The 22,818-nt window shown below is 41.9% G+C and overlaps 1 protein-coding gene across 5 annotated transcripts in view; it reads right to left on the bottom strand.

Annotated features, from left to right (window-relative positions):
* The window catches only part of MBNL3 (muscleblind like splicing regulator 3), a 195,351-nt gene that overhangs the window by 89,647 nt on the left and 82,886 nt on the right, over nt 1–22,818 (bottom strand). For 4 of the 5 annotated variants that reach the window (XM_077493606.1, XM_077493784.1, XM_077493732.1 and 1 more), the window contains exon 2: nt 12,048–12,998. The exons of the other annotated variant lie outside the window; for it this stretch is intronic. In XM_077493606.1, the coding sequence (XP_077349732.1) occupies nt 12,048–12,221 (174 nt within the window). In that variant the 5' untranslated portion in view covers nt 12,222–12,998. The remainder of the gene's footprint in view (nt 1–12,047; nt 12,999–22,818) is intronic. 5 annotated transcript variants of the gene reach the window in all.

Genomic DNA, 22,818 nt, shown 5'->3' with positions numbered 1-22,818 from the left:
GAACCATCAGACCGCAGGACATGGTGCCAGTAATCCATGTCCTTAGTCTCCTTGTCTTCAGCAAACTGTTTGCGGGCTTTGTTGTGCATCATCTTTAGAAGAGGCTTCCTATTGGGATGACAGCCATGCAGACCAATCTGATGCAGTGTTTGGCATATGGTCTGAGCACTGACAGGCTGACCCTCCACCCTTACAACCTCTGCTACAATGCTGGCAGCACTCATACGTCTATTTCTCAAAGACAACCTTTGGATATGACGCTGAGCACATGCAGGCAACTTTTTTGGTCCGCCGAGGCCTGTTCTGAATGGAACCTGTCCTGCTAAACCGCTGTATGGTTTTGTCCACCGTGCTGCAGCTCAGTTTGAGGGTCTTGGCAATCTTCTTATAGCCTAGGCCATATTTATGTAGAGAAAAACAATGTTTTTTTTTTTTCAGATCCTCAGAGTTCTTTGTCACGATGTGCCATGTTGAACTTCCAGTGACCAGTATGCGAGAGTAATAACACCAAATTTAAAACACCTGTTCCCCAGTCGCACCTGGGACCTTGTAACACTAACGAGTCACATGACACCAGGGATAGAAAATGGCTAATTGGGCCCAATTTGGACATTTTCACTTAGGGGTGTACTCATGTTGCCAGCGGTTGAGACATTAAATGGCTGTGTGTTGAATTATTTTGAGGGGACAGAAAATGTACACTGTTATACAAGATTGTTATACAAGTCAAAATTGCACAACCATAAGCCCACCCCCTCACGCCAAGGTTCTAGGTGTAGTCCTGGACTCTGAACTCTCCGTCAAGCAACACATCCAATCACTGTCCAAATCCTGCCGCCTCAACCTCCGCAACATCTCCAAAATACGCCCCTTTCTAACCAATGACACAACAAAGCTCTTAATTCACTCGCTGGTCATCTCCCGCCTCGACTACTGCAACTCCCTTCTCATTGGCTTACCTCTACATAGTCTATCACCTCTTCAATCCATCATGAATGCCGCTGCCAGACTCATCCACCTTACCAATCGCTCGGTGTCTGCTACTCCTCTCTGTCAATCCCTCCACTGGCTTCCGCTCAGCCAAAGAATTAAATTCAAAATACTAACAACTACATACAAAGCCATCCACTGCCCCCAGCTACATCACTAGCTTAGTCTCTAAATACCAACCTACTCGTTCTCTTCGTTCCTCTCAAGACCTCCTGCTCTCTAGCTCCCTCATCACCTCCTCCCATACTCGCCTCCAGGACTTTTCCAAAGTCTCTCCAATCCTATGGAATGCCCTACCCCAATCTGTCCGCCTATCTCCTACTTTATTAGCTTTTAGACGATCCCTGAAAACACTTCTCTTCAGAAAAGCCTACCCCACCCACACATAGCTGTATTTTCATTTTCTCCATCAGCTCATCCCCCCACAGTTATTACCTTTTGTTTCAACTTGACCCTCCCTTCTAGATTGTAAGCTCTAACGAGCAGGGCCCTCTGATCCCTCCTGTATTGATTTGTATTGTAAGTGTACTGTCTGCCCTCATATTGTAAAGCGCTGCGCAAACTGTTGGCGCTATATAAATCCTGAATAATAATAATAATACAAGCTGCACATTCACTACTTTACATCACAGCAAAGTGTAATTTCTTCAGTGTTGTCATATGAAAAGATATAATAAAATATTTACAAAAATGTGAGGGGTGTACTCACTTTTGTGAGATACTGTATATTCTGCTACATATTTTTGATTAAAAAAAAATCCCAATAAGCATATATTGACCGGTTTGCACAAAAAAGTTATAGTGTTTACAAAATAGGGGATAGATTTAGGGACTTTCAATTTTTTTTTTTACTGGTAATGGTGGCAATGTGCGATTTTTAGTGGGAGTGTGACATTGCGGCAGGCAAATCTGACCCCAAGTGACACCAATACAGTGATCCGTGCTAAAAAAATAAAATAAAAAATGCACTGATCAATGTATAAATGATGCTGGCAGAGAAGGAGTTAACACTAGGGGGCGATCAATGAGTTAAGTGTCCCCTGGGTGTGTTCTGTGTGGGGGATGGGCTCACTGGGACAACACAGATCTGCTGCTCCTAGTAAATCGGGAACAGTTATCCCCTGTTAGAAAAGGGATCCACCTGGTTTACAAAAACCTGAATTTTTGAGCATAGTTATCAGAACTGTAGATTTGATACAATGTAAAAATATCCCCATGCTCCAGTTTTTTTTTTCCTTTAAGGCCTCATGCACACGGACGTTTTTACAGCCACTTTTTTGAGCTTTTTTTGCAGCTTAAAAACGGCTGTCCATGTTAGTCTATGGCTTCATGCCCACCTAGGCGTTTTTGAGCTGCAAATGGCATAGGCGTTTTTAAGCTGTAAAAAAAACCCAGGACCAGTGCGTTCCGTGGCGTGGAACTAAAGCTGTAAAAACGCGAATCGCGGAAAAACGCGCAACATATTTTCTTTGTTTTCTGAGTGCTATAGCCAAGAGATGTGTTTCTTAAAAAACGCTACTTAACGCTAACGCTAAAAAACGCGCAAAAACGCCAATGCAAAACGCGGTAAAAATCACGTTTTTAACAACAATTTTTCCAGGCATCGGAGCTAGCTTTGCAGCCAGTTTTTTAAAACGTCCGTGTGCATGAGCACTAACAGTATCCCATTAGAAGTGCACTGAGCTGTAGATTTTTCAGGTAACATAAGCTTCCTGAAAGTAATTCATTTGTATCCACTACAAAGATTGACTGCCTATTTTACAGCTTACTCTAACCATTCACTAATAGGATCAACATTGGCCACAGCTACAGAAAAAAAGTGCGTGTGGACATCTTTACATCACTTTCAATAAATTTTCTTGACTCAAAATAAATAAAATTAAGCAACTAAACAAGCTGGAAAGGTTTTACTTATTTTCATTAGGGTCGTTGAGTATGTGTTCTATCAAAACAAGCCTTCTTCACCACGATGTATTATGATGTGAAGAAATTAAACAAAATTGGACAAATTAAAATAGACATATTGGCAACACTTTTTTGGTCATATTTCTCTTGTGGGTCACAAGAGTGCATCTGCTTGTCCACTGTGACCCAAAATCTGTCGACAGCAGGCTTTGACATCACAGAGCCATTCCAGACTCTGGAAGGATCCCAACAACAATGTGGGGATCCACGTAGATGTCTGACCTGCACTTGGCTCAGCTTCTCAATGTGCTGCTGAGAGCCTGAGCCAGCTGCTTCTGCCCCCTCCCCAGCATTTCAGTGAGAGCTGTAGGCACAGAGCAGACTGACAGTCACTCCTCTGCACAGTGCAGACCAGGAACTGAGTGATCATTGGTCATGTGATTGCTCATATGTTGGGATTATAGCTGGTGGGGCACAGCAGCATCAGACCAATGCTGCAGCAGGAAAGTACGTACAGCATGTTTATTTTTTATATTGACACACCTCTCCTTTATGTTTTCTTTGATGAGCGATTGATGCTTGATGTGGTGTACATGCTACCATGGTCACAGATTAGGCATATGAACAGTTAAATTCTCATGTCAGTTTCTGTTCAGTAGAATCTTGCTAAGTAACTCACATTTACTCGAAAAATAAGCAAATGGCCAACCCTTTCACTCACTCAGAGTAAATATGCCAAAATGAGGTGGGTCCCTAAAAGTCCACATTAAAGACAGGACAACCACCTTCAGCTCGACTATTTATTACATTTCCTTTTGTTAGGAGGATAGGAAGGGCCCCAGCTCACCATACTGCCACATATCCCAATGTTAAGAAGATCCATATCTTGCTTCATAAAAACAATGATTGGTTCAAGAAATTCCCCCAGGAAGAGCTGCAAAAAGAGTGCCAACATTGCATCATGCCAGCTGTAACTAATACTAACAGTTGGAGTTGTTCAGGAATTAGAACAGCTATATAAAAGTTTGATAGAGGACCATTATCGTAAAAAATCCTATATTGTAACTATTTTAAATTTTATTTCAGAGGTCATTCATTCATTCTACTTTTCTCCATATTTACAACCAGCTCAAGTTGTCCTGCAAAAGCGGCAGTTAAAAGGGGTTGGGAAAAGCTTTTTAAAGTATATGTGAACCCTGACTTTGTAAGCAACCCATTCAGTTTAAAATGGAAATGAAAGGGAAACATTTCTGCATTTATTTATACTAATACTTTGATAAGTGATCACACAATCACTGTTCTCAGCTGCACAAGGGGTTTAGAGAGGTGGGGGCAGAGAAACAGCAGTAAGCTGATCTTCCCAGTGAATGGCTGTGCAGGGGGGGGTGGGTGTCAGTACAAGTTTGATCATTGTAGGACAGGCCGGTTGCTCTTCCAGCACAATCAGAAAACTGATCACAATGCAATGGATGTGCTCTCATGCTTAGCGTGCTCAGTTTGAAATAAGAAAGCAGGGGGGCGGCAGAATCATCAGGTAATTTACACAAAGCAAGCAATACAAAAAACAGGATAGTTTTTCATACAAGTAAATGGTACAACCGGCACATCTCAGGATTATTAAATGTTGAGGTAAGATTCTTTACTAGTGGTAGGGGCATTTACAGTGGTTAGCCTTTCTATATAAAACGTATCCAGAAGAAAAATAAACTTGCTAAATAAATAAAAAAGTGCTTGCCAAAAATCTGTTTAAAAACTACATTTACATCTATGACTACCAGTGGGGGCCCATCCATTAGGGGCACGGGGGTGCCGCTCATTAATCCATACACCTAGCTCCCAATCTACATGCAGGGTGCTGGGCGCATTGATTTCTATGGGGTTTTTTTTGGAAGCACACGATTAGAGAGCCTGAGGCTCGAATTGGCTTAAAAAAAAGGGCTGGGCTCGGGTCGGAGAGCATTGCGCCCTGAGCCCACCCAGTTGCGCGACAATAGCGAATGAAGCGATGACACTTTGGACAAGGTGTCTGTCATGTACAAATTTAGTTTTTGTCTCAGAATAGTAAAGGGGTTCTGAGGGTTAATTGTGTAGGTTTAACGTTGACATCAGTTTGGCTGGGCTGTGTTAGAGTTCTGCCTGGTCATGTGTACAGTTATGTGCACATGATAGACTCAGAACCAGGCCTGGTTGGACACTTTGTGGATCAGCGTTCCCCGGAGCCAATCAGTGGGTGTCCTCACATACCGGTATAGCGCCATATCTATTTTCTCTTTGTTTTTGCACCTTTCCACCCATCCGGGTGGAAATCAATAGAGGCTGCTCTTACCTTTACTTTGTACTCAGTTTTTATTCATCTTTACTCATATTTAATTCTAAGGTTCCATAGCGCAACCTACACCCCATTTAATATTAATCAGTGGGTGTGCCTAGCCCCGCTGAGGAGTCTGGGGAAGGGTACTTAAGATGTTGAAATCACGTGTTTCGGGTTCGTTCGTGAGGGCATAGTGGCCTGTTCCCGAGTCTGGACTGGGGTAGCCCCGCGAGGGGTCCCAGTCACGAAAGCGTGTGTCGCTCCGCAACATGGTTCGGGTGACTAACCCCAATAGACTAGCCTGTCTGGGGTAAGGATCTAGGAGGTCGACCGATATTGGTTTTTCTCTGGCCGATGCCGATATTTAGAAATCATGGCGGCCGATGGCCGATATATGATGCCAATTTTTTTGGGCTGATATGTTAGGCCGATTTTTTTTTATTTTATCCCCCTTCATCTCATAAAACCTAACAGACACCTTTCCCACTGGGGTGTTTTTTTTAAGGCGCTTTTGGACTAAAAATAGCGCCTGTAAAGTGCCTGCAAAACGGCTCCCCTGCAGTCTGTGTGAAAGACAGTGTGCTTTCACACTGAGGCGATGCGCTGGCAGGATGTTAACCACTACAATACAGGGCACTTTCACCCCCTTCCTTCCCAGCCCAATTTTCAGCTTTCATCGCTCTAGCGCTTTCAGTGACAATTGCGCGGTCATGCTACACTGTACCCAAATGAAATTGTTATCATTTTGTTCGCACAAATAGAGCTTTATTTTGGTGTTATTTATTCACGACTGTTTTTTTTTTTTTTTGCGATATAAGCGCAAAAATAGCGGAAATTTGGAAAAAAAACAATATTTTCTTTTTTCTATTTGAAAAGAAATCCAATAAAATCAAATTTTGTCATAAATTTAAGCCAAAATGTATTCTGCTACATGTTTTTGGTAAAAAAAATTCCGTTAAGTGTATAATAATTGGTTTGTGTGATCACGGACATATGTACGCAAATGATCACGTACATATGTGTGCAGATAATCATTGGGACATGTGATTTTAGTGGGACATATGTGGGGGACATGTTTTTATTATTAGGGACATGTGTTTTTATTATTTGGGGACATGTATGTTTTGGGGACATATGTGGGGACTGTGTTTGTACTGTGTGGTGTGTTGTGTGTTTACACTACACTGATGATCAGTGAGTAAAAAGCTGTAAAAAGCAGCCCATACTCACTGATCATCAGCCGGCTGCAGCGTTCTGCTCTCCTCTCCTCAGCGGTGACTTCCGTGTGAGGAGAGGAGAGCCGATTGCCTAGCAACCGGCTGTTTGTTTACATCACATGACGGCCGTGATTGGACACGGCCGTCATGTGATCAGGAGGGCCAATCACAGAGCCCTCCTGCCGATCTGAGATGTGCCGTGTCCGGGTGACACGAGCACATCGGGATCGCGCCGCTGCGCGGGCGCGCGCGATCCCGCTACTCCTGAAGGACGTTCCTGAACGTCCTATCAGGAGTAGACGGCTCCCACCCGGCCGTATATATGCATTGGCCGGGTGGGAAGTGGTTAAAAAAAGTCCTGCAAGCAGCACGTTTGGAGTGGTGTATACCGCTCCTCCACCACTCCTGCCCATTGATATTAATGGGCACCACTGCCGAAGCGCATGCAATGTGATTTGGCAGCGGTGCTTCACGGGCGCATTTAACCTCTTCTTCGGCCGCTAGCTGGATTATATGTGCCCCACTAGCAGCCGAATAGCACCGCTAAAATGATGGTAAAGCGCTGCTAAAACTAGCAACATTTTACCATTAACGCCTGCCCGCTCCAGTGTGAAAGCCGCCTATAAAATGAAACCAGGTAGTCAAAACTTTTGGACGAAAAAAAAAACGGGCTAGCTTTACTGTTTTAGGTTGTTATTTTATTTTTATTTATTTTTTTTAAATCATTTAGTGTATTTTTTTTTCCCCAAAAAATTGCATTTGAAAGACCTCTGCGCAAATGCCGTGTGACAAAATATTGCAACAACCACTATTTTATTCCCTAGGGTCTCTGCTAAAAAAATATATATACTTTTTTGGGGGTCTAAGTGATTTTCTGGCAGAAAATACAGGATTTTTACTTGTAAGCAACAAGTGTCAGAAAAGATTTAGTCTTTAAATGGTTAAACTGAGAACGCTACACACAGAGTTGAGTTCATTCACTCAAGTGTAAACATTGTATCTTTTTGCTCTTTTCTTGGCAGACTGCCCAGAGAGGAAACAAGTCTCTTCTATGAAGACTCAGGCAACTTGCATTGACTTCTATTACAGAAGTCATTTCCAAGTCGTGCTGTAGTTCTAAATCGGCCTTTTTATCAACTCAATCGGCCGAAGCCGATTATTTAAAAAACTGCAAATATCGGCCGGCCGATATATCGGTCGACCTCTATAAGGATCCATCAGTTACTGTGCCTCGGACCAGCCGGTTCAACAAAGGGAGTATTCAAGGCATCCGGGTGTGCTCTCGGCTTGGAGGGCCACCGCAGCTCGTGTAAGCGACTGGGGGAGGACTCTTTGGAGGATGGCCAACAAGCTGGCATCCCAAGAAGTGCCTGGTTGCTGGGTTGTGAAGGACACTAATGAATCCACGCTTTTCCAGTACTGCCAAGGAGACAGAGAACGTTCCAGGTACTGAGGAAAAGGTTCCTGTTCACTTTCTGTTACCAATTATTCAAGTTCAGAGATTTCACAAGTTGCGGATCAAAGTGCTGACTGCCATAATCTCTGGCTAGAGAGTTGTTCAGCCTTGAAGCGCCCAGCTGCGAGTGGCTACACTCTGGGTGATATTCGAGACTTTCTGATTATTAGCAGTTCAAGGTGCCCGAGTTTCTTCAACCCTGCCCTCTGTTCCCATACAAGACTGTATGTTGGATGTTACCCCTGCAAATCAAAACCTTTCTAAAAGGACTTTTATGGTGTCAGCGTCCAAAGTTGTTGGGTACTAACCCTGGGAACCCCTAGACGTGGAAGAACAACCCGAGCGGAGGTAACCGGTAAGCCCAAAAGTCAAGGCCGCCCTGCCAAGGTTTATGGCCGCTACATGCATATAAGCTATTGTCTTCCTGCTACTCCTCCCAGCCAATCAGAAAGCGGGCGAGACCCAAATGACCGAAAATAAATAGGCTTTAAAAAAAAAAAAAAAAAAAAAGAAGAGGGTGGGCTTGGGGTGCAGAGAGCGCACCCCGATCCCACCCAATTGTGTGACCAAAGCAAATTAATTTTCACACTACAGTGCCTCCCCACCAGGAGACAGGTCAGTGAGACCTGTTTCCCGACTGGCCAAAAATTGTGTATATAGATATAGTACAAACCAAAAGTTTGGACACACCTTCTCATTCAAAGAGTTTTCTTTATTTTCATGACTATGAAAATTGTAGATTCACACTGAAGGCATCAAAACTATGAATTAACACATGTGGAATTATATACTTAACAAAAAAGTGTGAAACAACTGAAAATATGTCTTATATTCTAGGGTCTTCAAAGTAGCCACCTTTTGCTTTGATTACTGCTCCGCACACTCTTGGCATTCTGTTGATGAGCTTCAAGAGATAGTCACCAGAAATGGTTTTCACTTCACAGGTGTGCCCTGTCAGGTTTAATAAGTGGGATTTCAAGCCTTATAAATGGGGTTGGGGCCATCAGTTGTGTTGTGCAGGAGGTGGATACAGTACACAGCTGATAGTCCTACTAAATAGACTGTTAGAATTTGTATTATGGCAAGAAAAAAAGTAGCCAAGTAAAGAAAGACGAGTGGCCATCATTACTTTAAGAAATGGTCAGTCAGTCCAAACAATTGGGAAAACTTTGAAAGTGTCCCCAAGTGCAGTGGCAAAAACTATCAAGTGCTACAAAGAAACTGGCTCACATGAGGACCGCCCCAGGAGGAAGACCAAGAGTCACCTCTGCTGCGGACGATAAGTTCATCCGAGTCACCAGCCTCAGAAATCGCAGGTTAACAGCAGCTCAGATTAGAGAACAGGTCAATGCCACACAGAGTTCTAGCAGCAGACACATCTCTAGAACAACTGTTAAGAGGAGACTGTGTAAATCAGGCCTTCATGGTAAAATAGCTGCTAGGAAACCACTGCTGAGGATAGGCAAAAAGCAGAAGAGACTTGTTTGGGCTAAAGAACACAAAGAATGGACATTAGACCAGTGGAAATCTGTGCTTTGGTCTAATGAGTCCAAGTTTGAGATCTTTGGTTCCAACCACCGTGCCTTTGTGCGATGCAGAAGAGGTGAACGGATGGACTCTACATGCCTGGTTCCCACCATGAAGCATGGAGGAGGAGGTGTGATGGTGTGTGGGGTGCTTTGCTGGTGACACTGTTGGGGATTTATTCAAAATTGAAGGCATATTGAACTAGCATGGCTACCACAGCATCTTGCAGCGGCATGCTATTCCATTCGGTTTGCATTTAGTTGGACCATCATTTATTTTAAACAGGACAATGACCCCAAACACACCTCCAGGCTGTGTAAAGGCTATTTGACCAAGAAGGAGAGTGATGGGGTGCTGCGCCAGATGACCTGGCCTCCACAGTCACCGGACCTGAACCCAAATCAAGATGGTTTGGGGTGAGCTGGACCGTAGAGTGAAGGCAAAAGGGCCAACAAGTGCTAAGCATCTCTGGGAACTCCTTCAAGACTGTTGGAAAGCCATTTCAGATGACTACCTCTTGAAGCTCATCAACAGAATGCCAAGAGTGTGCGGAGCAGTAATCAAAGCAAAAGGTGGCTACTTTGAAGAACCTAGAATATAAGACATATTTTCAGTTGTTTCACACTTTTTTGTTCAGTATATAATTCCACATGTGTTAATTCATAGTTTTGATGCCTTCAGTGTGAATCTACAATTTTCATAGTCATGAAAATAAAGAAAACTCTTTGAATGAGGTGTGTCCAAACTTGTGTGTGTGTGTGTGTGTGTGTGTAGATAACAGATAAATGATATATATATATATATATATATATATATATATATATATATATATATATATATATATATATATATATATATATATATATATATATATATATATATTATCCGACACTGCCATGAACAGCAAAAAAAATAAAATAAACTGGTACGCTATGAGCACATAATAGAATACAAATCCTACACTCGTCAGCGTAGATAGAGGTTTTTCTCCCAAAATGACAAGGCTGCTAGGTACCAAACTGTTAGACCCCTTAAAAATCAAGTCGCCAGTGCATAAAAGAATTTCAGGGTGATGGGTGCCAGGCTGAAAACTTAAAGCACATGACTGTAATATTTCATTATTATTCATTTTGCATATTTAAGTTTTTAGAGCAGCACCCAATACACTTACTTTTATAAAAGGGGCACACAACACAAACAGGCAATGCAGCAAAGCTATTTTTTCATTTTTTTCAATTATTTTATTTATTTAAACATAGAACACATTCAAGAAGAAAAAAACGTAAACATTGAATTAAAACTTAAATTAGGACACCTTTTTATAACAAACACGCAACAAGTTGGGTCAGCCTCTATTTAATTTTTAATGGGCTTCCAAACTGCAGTGCATGCCAAAGCACAAGTGGTATGAATAGGTACTAAAATCAAGATGGCAGTTGGGTGAGGAAAAGTGTTCTCGACGAGGCTGTGGAGGACCTGGCTACGCCATCAGCAGGGCATCACTGTGATGCAAAATATTTATATATATATTATACACTGTGTATTTAGTTGCTGATCTAAAGTTCTGCTTTTAGCATGCATAGTAGGAGTAATATTGTAATATTTAACATATTTCTAGATGTGCTTCTAGCTGGACTACACTCTTGTCTCTGCAATGTCCCCCTGTGAAATATGCAGGTTACTTTGCAGACCCAGCCTATATTTTGACATGTTGAACGTTCTATCCTTAGAATCATGTGTTGATATTACCATGTATCCTTGATGTCCATGTTATACATGTATTTGCATGCACATTTTTACAATCCAACATTTTTTTATTTGTTATATACCATTGATATGTATTTTTTATATATCCTCCAGGTCATTAAATGTGTTTTTTCAACTCCATACCGCCATAATTTCAAGAGCCTCATTCAAAGTCCCAATCTCCTTTCTCATTTTATTGAATCAGGGATGGAGGCACACTACATATGTGCCTCATTCAATGTCTCAAGTCCCCCCCCTTTCTATTTTATACACATAACGAGTTGTCGTTATGAGCACCTTCTTAAAAACTTACAGGACTAATCTGTGTACCACGTGAGCACATACTGTAGCCAGTCTGCGGGAGCCTGAATTATTGTTGGTTGGTAGGGGATCAAATGCTTATTTTACTCAATGAACTGCAACTTAATTTACAACATTTAATTTAAATATGCCCATGATAAAAATTATAGACCCTCAATTTCTTTGTAAGTGGGCAAACTTACAAAATCTGCAGGGGATCAAAAAATTAAATTTTCCCCGCTGTAACTGGTTGTGACCCTGAACATAGCCCATACCTCGCCCTTTATGTTAGGGAAGATGTACATGCTGTGCCAAACCCAAACAGACCGGGGTGATGAAAGACACTTCCACTTTATAAAGCGATGTCAGCTGCCATTGCTATATTTCTAACAGTGAAGTTGCACTTTATACAGTACATGCCATTTTCTCTCACTATGGCATACTTTACTACATCCGACATTTTTCTATCAAATGCCACTGGCTTGTTAGTGCGGAAATACCATTTTAAAAAGAATCATAACCGAATATAATGCAGACATAATCAGAGGCAAACTTTAAAACGCCAAATTTAAATAGAAGCACTGGTTTCCCTTACCTTCAGCGAGTCGAAGCAAGCGATAACGCGTCCATTTTCCACATGGCAACTCCGTGATGGGTGAGCAAACTTGCATTCTGCATCGGACCTTGAACAAGTGCCTCTCTGAAATTCCCGACAGACTTCCAGCGTCAGCCATTTTGTGTCACGCACCAAGGAGACGTTAACAGCCATATTAAAGACAGACCGCGGAGGCCAAGGAGAACCTATCGGTGACTACAATCGTTTTTTTCTTCTTCAAAGAAGGGGTTGGGGAAAGGTGGAGTTCAAGTTTAAATGAATAAAAACTATTTTTTTTTTCACTTTGGTTAAAAAAAATGTCAGCACTTAAGGTTTTTTTTTTTTTTTTTTTTAAACTTTATTTTTTTTAGTCAATTTGTATCTGTTGTCGACACATGAATGAGACACAAACATCCAACCATAAAATAGACGTTTTATCAGATAAATTGAAAATAAAAATAAATCTAATTAGAGACCAGCTCTTGAAAAGTGCAAAATGTCAAAGTTCAAATGCGTTGGCTTTGTCGCTTCTGAAATCAGATCGAGTTAGACCGAGCCGACTTTTTCAACAATTCTGTGCTCTTAGCTTAATGGTTCCAATTATGGTTGCGTAAAACTCAGCAGAAATTGGCAGAATTTCAGTTCCTCAGACAATCTGTGGCGTTTTATTTATTGTTACGATGAATAAAATAATGTTACAGTTGGGCACAGCCGTGACTGTTAATGAAAATTTGACGATTTCCGTATTCAAGGATTGAGTGCTGAAATTGTAATTATGAAGGTCAGTTGCCGTTTGGGTTGGCCTGCAAGCAACGGCAAATTAAAAAAAAAAAAAAAAAAAGGGGAAAAACAAAAACGGAGGCAGCACTAGACAGAGATCCAAGCAGCGTTCGCTTCAGGAAAAAGAAAAAAAAAAAAAAAAAGGAAGAAAAGAAGGCACGTTTCAGCAACCTGCAATAAAAGAGGAAATGAAATACATAATCAGAAGAAAAAAAAATACAACCTAATTTTCATCACAAGCTTACACAATACAGCAAAAAGAAAAAGAAAATTAGTTTTTGCAACAAGAAAAACCTTTTAGATAGTGACACTACGGCACAGTGCAATCAGCCATTGTAGATTGACAAAAAAAAAAAAAGGGACATTTCCCAATCGAATCTGCGCATGGTAAAACACAAGAGCCAATTACCTTCTCTGTAGCAATATAGGACTGGGCTGATACCCAATAGCAGACCTTGGTTTATGCTGTTCTGTTTTGCCATGGAAATTTTTTTTTTTTTATTGCTCACTGCACAGTGAGAAAATGCCTTGCGCTTGACACAACAACTCATGGCACACGTGCGGCAGTTGTATTTTTATTTTTAGTCATTTACTTATAAGAAAGACGTGCAAAAGAGAGAAGGGTCGGAATTTTGCTATAAATGGAAAACAGACAAGGAATCTGACAGTACGTATGTGCTGTATGAGCAGAATCTAGCCTCCAGCTGGTGGCTGTGTGCCACGGGTTGGGAGAACTAGACAAGCACATTTATGCTGGATAGACATTAACCCTTTCCCAACCAATGGCACGTTTCATTGCAGTCATAAAGACATTTCACCTACTAAGATACAGATCACTGTGCAAAGCCAGCCAAGCCATCTGTATAACAGTAGTAGACAATAGTCTGATTGCTCCTTCTGGTGTTTAGGACATAAATGTAACAACTGTATACTGGTACAACAGAATGTGCAAAATATCCACTTAGACTGCAAGCAAACTGCAAGGGTCTGTAACCCATGGTGACCAATCAGAATTTTTCTTGTTAGAAATGTGATGGCTTGCCCTGGCTTTCACTTTGTAGATCATTATTGCTCTTTTTGTAGCTTTAGGCTGGATTCACACCTATGCATTTCTAGTGCTTTTTGCAGATTTGCACTACAGAATATGTTCCATATGAAACCATGTTTAATGGACTAGTGCAAATCTGTAAAATGCAAAAAGCACTAAAAATGCCTAGGTATGAATCCAGCCTCAATGAGTTTTCCCAATACTGTACCAAATTTATTCCAGAGTAGTTACAAAGGGTCATTTCATCCCAACTCTTTTTTTTTTACAGTTAGCTAGAGCGTTAAATACCGTATATACTCGAGTATAAGCCGAGATTTTCAGCCTCTTTTTTGAGGCTGAAAGTGCCCCCCTCGGCTTATACTCGAGTCATCGCCGTCTGACTGCTCGATCAGCGTATCGAGCAGACAGACGGCGGACATACTACAATTCGAAAGCCGCGCCTCCGCCTCCGCCTGTGATAGGCGGAACACTGAATTTCCCAGCAGCCTGTGTTCCGCCTATCACGGACATCGTCTCATCCTCGTCCGTAGTACGAGGATGAGACGATGTCCGTGATAGGCGGAACACAGGCTGCTGGGAAATTCAGTGTTCCGCCTATCACAGGCGAAGGCGGAGGCGGAGGCGCGGCTTTCGAATTGTAGTATGTCCGCCGAGGCGCCGACGAAGAGCGGCGATCCTGGCAAGGCACGGGACGGAGGCAAGGCAAGGCACGGCACGGGACGGAGGCAAGGCACGACACGGGACGGAGGCAAGGAGGCAAGGCACGGCACGGGACGGAGGCAAGGAGGCAAGGCACGGCACGGGACGGAGGCAAGGCACGGGACGGAGGCTCGGGACACAGGTAGGCTGGACACACACACACACACACACACACACACACACACACACACACACACAGGGATGGATGGATGGATGGATGGAGACACACACACACAGGGATGGATGGATGGATGGAGACACACACACACAGGGATGGATGGATGGATGGAGACACACACACACACAGGGATGGATGGATGGATGGAGACACACACACACACAGGGATGGATGGATGGATGGAGACACACACACACACAGGGATGGATGGATGGATGGAGACACACACACACACACAGGGATGGATGGATGGATGGATGGAGACACACACACACAGGGATGGATGGATGGATGGACACACACACACACACAGGGATGGATGGACACACACACACACACAGGGATGGACGGATGGATGGACACACACACACACACACAGGGATGGACGGACACACAGGGATGGACGGACACACAGGGACGGACACACACACAGGGATGGACAGGCATGTCTCACCCTCGGCTTATACACGAGTCAATAAGTTTGCCAGTTTTTTTGGGGGTAAATTGGGGGCCTCGGCTTATATTCGGGTCGGCCTATACTCGAGTATATACGGTAACCTAAAAAGGGGTCTTAGATATCGGACTCCACTAGTGAAGTACTTATGCTAGATTATTCATACTCATTACCACTAACCATTATGATGGAGTCCCACTCTCCATTTTGGATTTCTCATTTAACTATATCATAGAGGATGCAAGAAGTAACATAGGAACAACCCAAGGTAGGTAGGTAGGAACTCCTAAAACTCCAGAGTAGAAACCGTGCTGGGGGATGCCAAGCAATCTCACTACTAGGGATATAAAAAGCTATCAGGTGGCTCTGACCATTAGACTTCATTTACAGTGAAATATTCCTTTTGGATACATTTTTCACAAAAGAAAGTAACACATGAGGACGTGTTCAATTGCCTACATAACACCAACATTGTAACCTTCTTTCCAACTTTGAAGGGAAAAGCAGAAATGCACTGGTCTGTATGTATGAGCAACTGTACTACATTGGTGTCATCGACAGCTACAGTGGAAGTTACTTTATAAAGAACTGACTCCTATTTTGAGTGAATACCGGTGAAGTGAAAAGGGGTGTCAATCTCCTGAGTTTTATATCCAATCATATTGATTGGATATAAAAAGGCAAAAAAAACAAAAAACAACTGACAATGGGAAACTCAAGCTGGAGGCATCTACCCAAAGCGTAAAGCCTTTTTTGGGTAAACTGACCCATTTAGTCCTTTTATATTATCCAAGCTAAGGTTTAACCAATACCCCTTGCACAATTTGTTCAGAGATGACTGTAAGAGCCGGTTCACACAGCGGGCGATGCGAGGCGACACGACTCGCCTCGCAAGTCACCCCCGTTCTGTACAATGGAACTGTTCTGAGAGGAGCGACTCGAGTCGCTCCGACTCAGAAAAAAGGTTCCTGTACTACTTTTGGGCGACCTCGGGGCGACTTGCATTGACTTCTATACAGAAGTCATTCGCAAGTCGCCGCTGAGGCCGCGGCAGGTCGCGGCGAGGCAAGTCGGAGTCGCCTCGCCTGCAGTGTGAACCGGCCCTTAGTGGGAAATTACATTTTATTAGCTGCAATGACACACTACATGCCAAGTTGCTTAATTTAAGCTTGGCAAGCAAATTCCAATCTTTGAGGACCATGGAAAAACATATACCAATTAACACTACAAACAGGTATTTGAATACATAGGCTATAGAAATAAAATTTAGATTTTTTTTTAAGCAAATAGTATATTAAAGGTTCACCTTAAGACAAAACAGTTTTTTCAATTTTGGATGTATTGGGGAAGGGTCGGGACTTCTGCCATTTTTTAAATGTACTGTGTCACAATCGCAAGTAGTAAGGGGTGATGAGAGGATAAGGGGGAGCAAGGATTAGGTAGAGAAACCTGGTAACACCTAGATTTTTCTTGGTGGGGTGAGACCAGTTGAAAATTTTTACATTTAGATGTGGGGTGTCGCCACTTCCCATGTGGTCTCTATTAGCTCAGGATTGAAATCATGCTTTGGAAGCTTCTCGGATACATGCTGTTCTTTTCCAACAGTCTCTTACCTCCTCTTTTGGGAAGATTTAAGATGTATATGGTTAAGATAAGCCTCTAGGAGAGACACCTTTCATATATGTCTGTGTCATTTTATCTATGTTTAAAGCTTTTTTTTTTCCTTTTTTAGTGAATACTGTCTTGGCTTTAATTTAACAGATTCAGCCGCAGAAGATTTTACCCCCTTCCTGACCAGATTTGGCACTGCATTGCTTTAACTGACAATTGTGTGGTCGTGCGCCGCTGTACCCAGGAAATGTGTCTTTCCCCCCCCCCACAAATAGAGCTTTCTTTTGGTGGTATTTGATCACCTCTGTGGTTTTTATTTTTGCATGTTAAACAAAAGAATGGCAACCATTTAAAAAAATAAAATTATATATATATATATTTTTATATAATAATCTCTCCATCTCAATATCTTTTACTTTTTTCTATCCAAAAAATCCCCAAATTTTTTTTCCCCTCAGTTTAGGCCAATATGTATTCTTCTACATTTTTGTTTAAAAAAAAAAAAAATAATAATAATAAAAAAAAAGGGGACCATTGACAATTATCCAGTGATCAGTGCTATAAAAATGCAGATTACTGTAAAAATGTCCCTAGCAGGGAAAAAAGGTTTACACTAGGGGGCGATCAAGGGGTTAACCGCGTTCCCTCTGTGTTCTAACTTGTAGGGTGTACTTTGTATATGAACACACGATCAGTCTCTTCTCCCCTCAGAACTGGGATCTGTGTGTTTACACACCCAGATCTCGGTTCTCGCTGTGTCACGAACAGACTTTAATAGCAAAGTTCGTCCCAAAAAGGCTTTTACAGCAATAAAAAAATAAATAAATAAATAAATAAATAAATAAAAAACACTTAATACACGTTACCATTTGTATGCAGAAAAACAAAAAATGTTTACTGTGTCGATGGCCATTAATAAATTAATTTAAAAAAACACAAAAAACAAACGGGTATTTCTCGGTACTAGAAGTATTAGGAGCAAATCTTAAAACTGTTCCTAAAAATCAGGGAGAAATGTCTGCTATGTAGGTTTCTGCAGTGTTGCACCTTTAAGCAATTCATTGGCTTCTGCTCCCACATTCCATTTAGCAAAGCAACATTTCAAAGCAATATTCTTATAAGGAAAAAGCAGAAGTTGCCAAGGCCAGTCACATATTAACTCATGCATGCCCAGGTCTCGTCGGTGCCAAGCTGGCTGGCAAAACATTGCAGAAATCTCTGGCAATGTAAACGTGGTTTCACATACTTATGTTTGAGAATGATGTGTTTTATGCAAGGTTACACAATTCCTTTGTGGGGATTGATGGGCTCTTGGCACAGCAAGGCTAAAGTATCGGAAAGCTTTACTTCTTACTCCTTCAGACCTACAAACGTGCTATAAATGCTTCCAGCTTCCCAAATGCTACCAAAAGTAGTCGGATATAAAAAAAAAAGTGTATTGCTCATTAGATATGAAAATTTGCTCTGGCTGCTGCGGTATGACTGTGTGAAAAGAACACGATTAAGAGCCACGTGTTGCCAACCAAGGACTCCTAACGCCATTTTGGGGTGTGTCTCCTACAGAATGATGGATTTTACTGAATGATCCTGACCAGACAAACAACGTTCACAGTGTTTGTTTCACAAATACAACAAGCGCTTGCTTTAATCCCCAACAAGTCCAGGCACACGTGTTTTATGTCATTCTCCCCACAGGCTGGCAGAGGTGCTTGGACTTTTAGTTCTGTAAAAAGTGACACATTGCTTTTCTTTATGGAAAATTCAAAAGATACTACAGGACTTAACTTCCCTAAGCTGCGGACTACAGTAAAGTACAGATCATCTCTGCAGCATATTTATATATATATTTTTACTAGTCCTTATTAAACAGCAAAATTAAACACATGACAAATTATTAAAAGGTTTAACCAATTAAAAAAAAAAAAAAAAAAAAGAAGAAGTGTTGTATAGCGATTGTATAGAGATTCAATAATGAAATATTTTGGATTTGTTTTTTTAAGTCCAATCAAGTCCATAAACAACTGGGAAACTCATTGACAGACACTTCAAGCAACTGCAGGAAATGTGTGAAAATGTAAACCTCTACCAACGTCAACCCCTTCGTTTATGCCTTTCCCTCAAACGGACACTCATAATCAGCATCAAAAACACGCTCCCATATGATCAATCCGATTAATACATCCTTAGCTGGATCACTCAACCAGGTCCTATTATTTCTTCTAGTACTCTGATGGTCATCAACAGCTAAGGTAGTGGTGGGTGGATGGATGAGTACAATTCACATGCTCAAAAGACAATAAAAACTGATATATGCACTGAGAAGTAGCAGTGAGCACTATATCTTAAAATCCAGAATGCAATGTCCGTGGGGCAGATGTAAGTTATTCCAGCTCCAGCCCGATAGCACTCACTCCACAAGCTCTCTAAGCATGCCCTAGCCACGCCCCTATGCATTTCATCGTAAAGACGTCAATTAAATTGCTAATATCACTTAGACCCTAAATATAAATAAATGATTATATATATATATATATATATATATATATATATATATATATATATATATATATATATATATATATATATGTCGACCTATATGGGTTTTTCTCTGGCCGATGCCGATATTTAGAAATCATGGCGGCCGATAGCCGATATATGATGCCGATTTTTTTTTGGGCCGATATGTTAGGCCGATTTTATTTTATTTATTTTTTTTTTTCCTATTTTATTTATTTATTTTTAATCCCCCTTGATCTAACACACCTTTCCCACTGGGGCGTTTTTCAGGCGCTTTTGGGCTAAAAATAGCGCCTGTAAAGTGCCTGCAAAATGGCTCCCCTGCAGTCTGTGTGAAAGACAGGGTGCTTTCACACTGAGGCGATGCGCTGGCAGGATCTTTAAAAAAAAAAAAAAAAAAAAGTCCTGCAAGCAGCACGTTTGGAGTGGTGTATACCGCTCCTCCACCACTCCTGCCCATTGATATGAATGGGCACCACTGCCGAAGCGCATGCAATGCGATTTGGCAGCAGTGCTTCATGGGTGCATTTAACCTCTTCCTTGGCCGCTAGCTGGGTTATATGTGCCCCACTAGCAGCCAAATAGCACCGCTAAAATGATGGTAAAGAGCCGCTAAAACTTGCGTTTTACCATTAACGCCTGCCCGCTCCAGTGTGAAAGCAGTCTTCATAAGTGATACAGAAAATTTTACATTTAAACATTTATTAAACAAAACAAACCTCCAATCAGTTTACTTGTATGTATGATTTAGATAAAAAAAAAAAAAAACCCTATATATTAAATAAAAACAGGTAGTCAAAACTTTTGGACAAAAAAAAAAAAAAAAAAAAAAATGGGCTAACTTTACTGTTTTTATTTTATTTTTATTTTTTAAATAGTGTATTTTTTTCCCCAAAAAATGCATTTGAAAGACCTCTGTGTAAAATGGCGTGTGACATAAAATATTGCAACAACCGCTATTTTATTCCCTAGGATCTCTGCTAAAAAAATATATATAATTTTTGGGGGGGTCTAAGTGATTTTCTGGCAGAAAATACAGGATTTTTACTTGTAAGCCACAAGTGTCAGAAAAGATTTAGTCTTTAAATGGTTAAAGCGGGAGTCCGCCGGGACTCCGCGTTTTTTTTTTTTTTAAAAGCCAGCAGCTACAAATACTGCAGCTGCTGACTTTTAAAATAGTGGCACTTACCTGTCCAGCGCGCCTGCGATGTCGGCACCCGAAGCCGATCTGTAGATAGTTTCTCGGGTGCTGACGCCGCCATCTTGGGTATGGGAATCAGGAAATGGAGCCTTTCGGCTTCATTTCCCGGTTCCCTACTGCGCATGCGCGAGCCGCGCAATAAGGACGGTCCCCGCTGCCTCTGGGATCTGTGCGTTTTCCCAGCAGGCAGCGGGGCACTTGAGGAAAGGGGCGGGCACTTGCGGAAAGGGGCGTAATCTACGCCCCTTTCCGCAGAGAGCTATCCCGGAAGTGGGTGCATTTACCTGGATTATCCAGGTAACTGCACCCCCCTCCCCCCTGAAAGGTGCCAATTGTGGCGCCGGAGGGGGGGAGGATTACGATGAGCGGAAGGTCCATTTTAGGGTGGACCTCCGCTTTAAACTGAGAACTTCTACACACAGAGATGATTTCATTCATTCAAGTGTAAACATTGTATCTTTCTGTTCTTTTCTTGGCAGTCTGCCCAGAGAGGAGGAAAGGGTTTCTATGACGACTCAGGAAACTTACACTGACTTCTATACAGAAGTCATTTCAAAGTCCCACTGTAGTTCTAAATCGGCTTTTTATCAGCACAATCGGCCGATGCCGATTATTTAAAAAACGGCAAATATCGGTCGACCTATATATATATATATATATATATATATTGTAAGGGATCTTCCCGGGGTAGGGTGTGTTTGGACACAGTTCACAGCAGACTTGGAATTTATAAAGCAGATCTTGGCGTTTATTCGTGGTACAAACAGTCCAGCAAACAAAATATACAGCAACACCGTGCTTTCTAAGTACAGCGAAAATAAAAGTCCTAGCCCGGCTGGGCGCTTACTAACAGGTTCTGCTCACCTATCTGACACTTACAAACACAGCGTCTTTCGCCTGGATATCGCAGGGTGAGTTTTAGCTCCAGCAGTGGCTGTGCTTGCAGCTTCCTTCAACACACAGATTGTTCATTCCCTGGCTGAGAGCAACCACCTGCAGACCCTGCAGTGCCTTTAGCTTCCCAGGCTAATTAGGATCAAAGCTCACCTGATCCCAAACCCAGAACTGGATCGGGGGATGTGGAATGACAGGTCCCTCTACCAAACCTACCTGCCATTCCATATAAACCCAGGCCCGGCAAAATTAAATAACAACTCAGCAGCATATCGCTGCTGAGAAACTGATCCATCCTGGATTTACCATCTCACACTGTGTAGCAACCTAGGTGAGATGTACACCCCCTCAACCACTTCTCCAGTGACATGTCTACATAATAAATATATATATATATATATATATATATATATATATATATATATATATATATATATATATATATATATACATACACACACACACACACATACATACATACACACACACACACACACACACACACACACAGTATCTCACAAAATATTTTATTATACTTTTTCATGTGACAACACTGAAGAAATTACACTTTGCTACAATGTGAGTGTACAGCTTGTATAATAGTAAATTTGTCCCCTCAAAATAACTCACAGCCATGTCTAAAACGCTGGCAACAAAAGTGAGTACACACCTAAGTGAAAATGTCCAAATTGGGCCCAATTAGCCACTTTCCCTCCCCGGGGTCATGTGACTCGTTCGTGTTACAAGGTTTCAGGCGTGAATGGGGAGCAGGTGTGTTAAAGTTGGTGTTATAACTCATTCTCTCATACTGGTCACTGGAAGTTCAACATGGCACCTCATGGCAAAGAACTCTGAGGATTTGAAAAATAAGAATTGTTGCTCTACGCAAAGATGGCCTAGGCTATAGGAAGATTGCAGTGAACCTATAATGGAGCTGCAGCACGGTGGCCAAGACCTACTGCGGTTTACTGGACAGGTTCTGCTAAAAACAGGCCTCACCATGGTCATGGTGGAGGGTCAGCCTGTCAGTGCTCAGACCATAAACCGCACACTGCATCAAATTGGTCTGCATGGCTGTTGTCCCAGAAGGAAGCTTCTCATAAAGATGATGCACAAGAAAGCCTGCAAACAGTTTGCTGAAGACAAGCAGACTAAGAACATGGATTACTGGCACCATGTCCTGTAGTCTGAATTACAGTTTGGAGGGAACCATGAATGCCAACATGTACTGTGACATACTGAAACAGAAAAATGCTCCCCTCCCATCGGAGACTGGGCCACAGGGTAGTATTCCAACATAACGACCCCAAACACGCCTCCAAGATGACCACTGCCTTGCTAAAGCAGAGGGCAAACGTGATGGACTGGCCAAGCATGTCTCCAGACTTC

This window comes from Lithobates pipiens, unplaced genomic scaffold, assembly GCF_037356315.1.
Source record: "Lithobates pipiens isolate NorthernLeopardFrog02 unplaced genomic scaffold, aLitPip1_a1.2 Scaffold_1, whole genome shotgun sequence".
In the NCBI taxonomy this organism is placed as follows: domain Eukaryota; kingdom Metazoa; phylum Chordata; class Amphibia; order Anura; family Ranidae; genus Lithobates; species Lithobates pipiens.
Note: the sequence above shows the minus strand (reverse complement) of the source record. Positions and strands in the feature narration are given on the sequence as shown.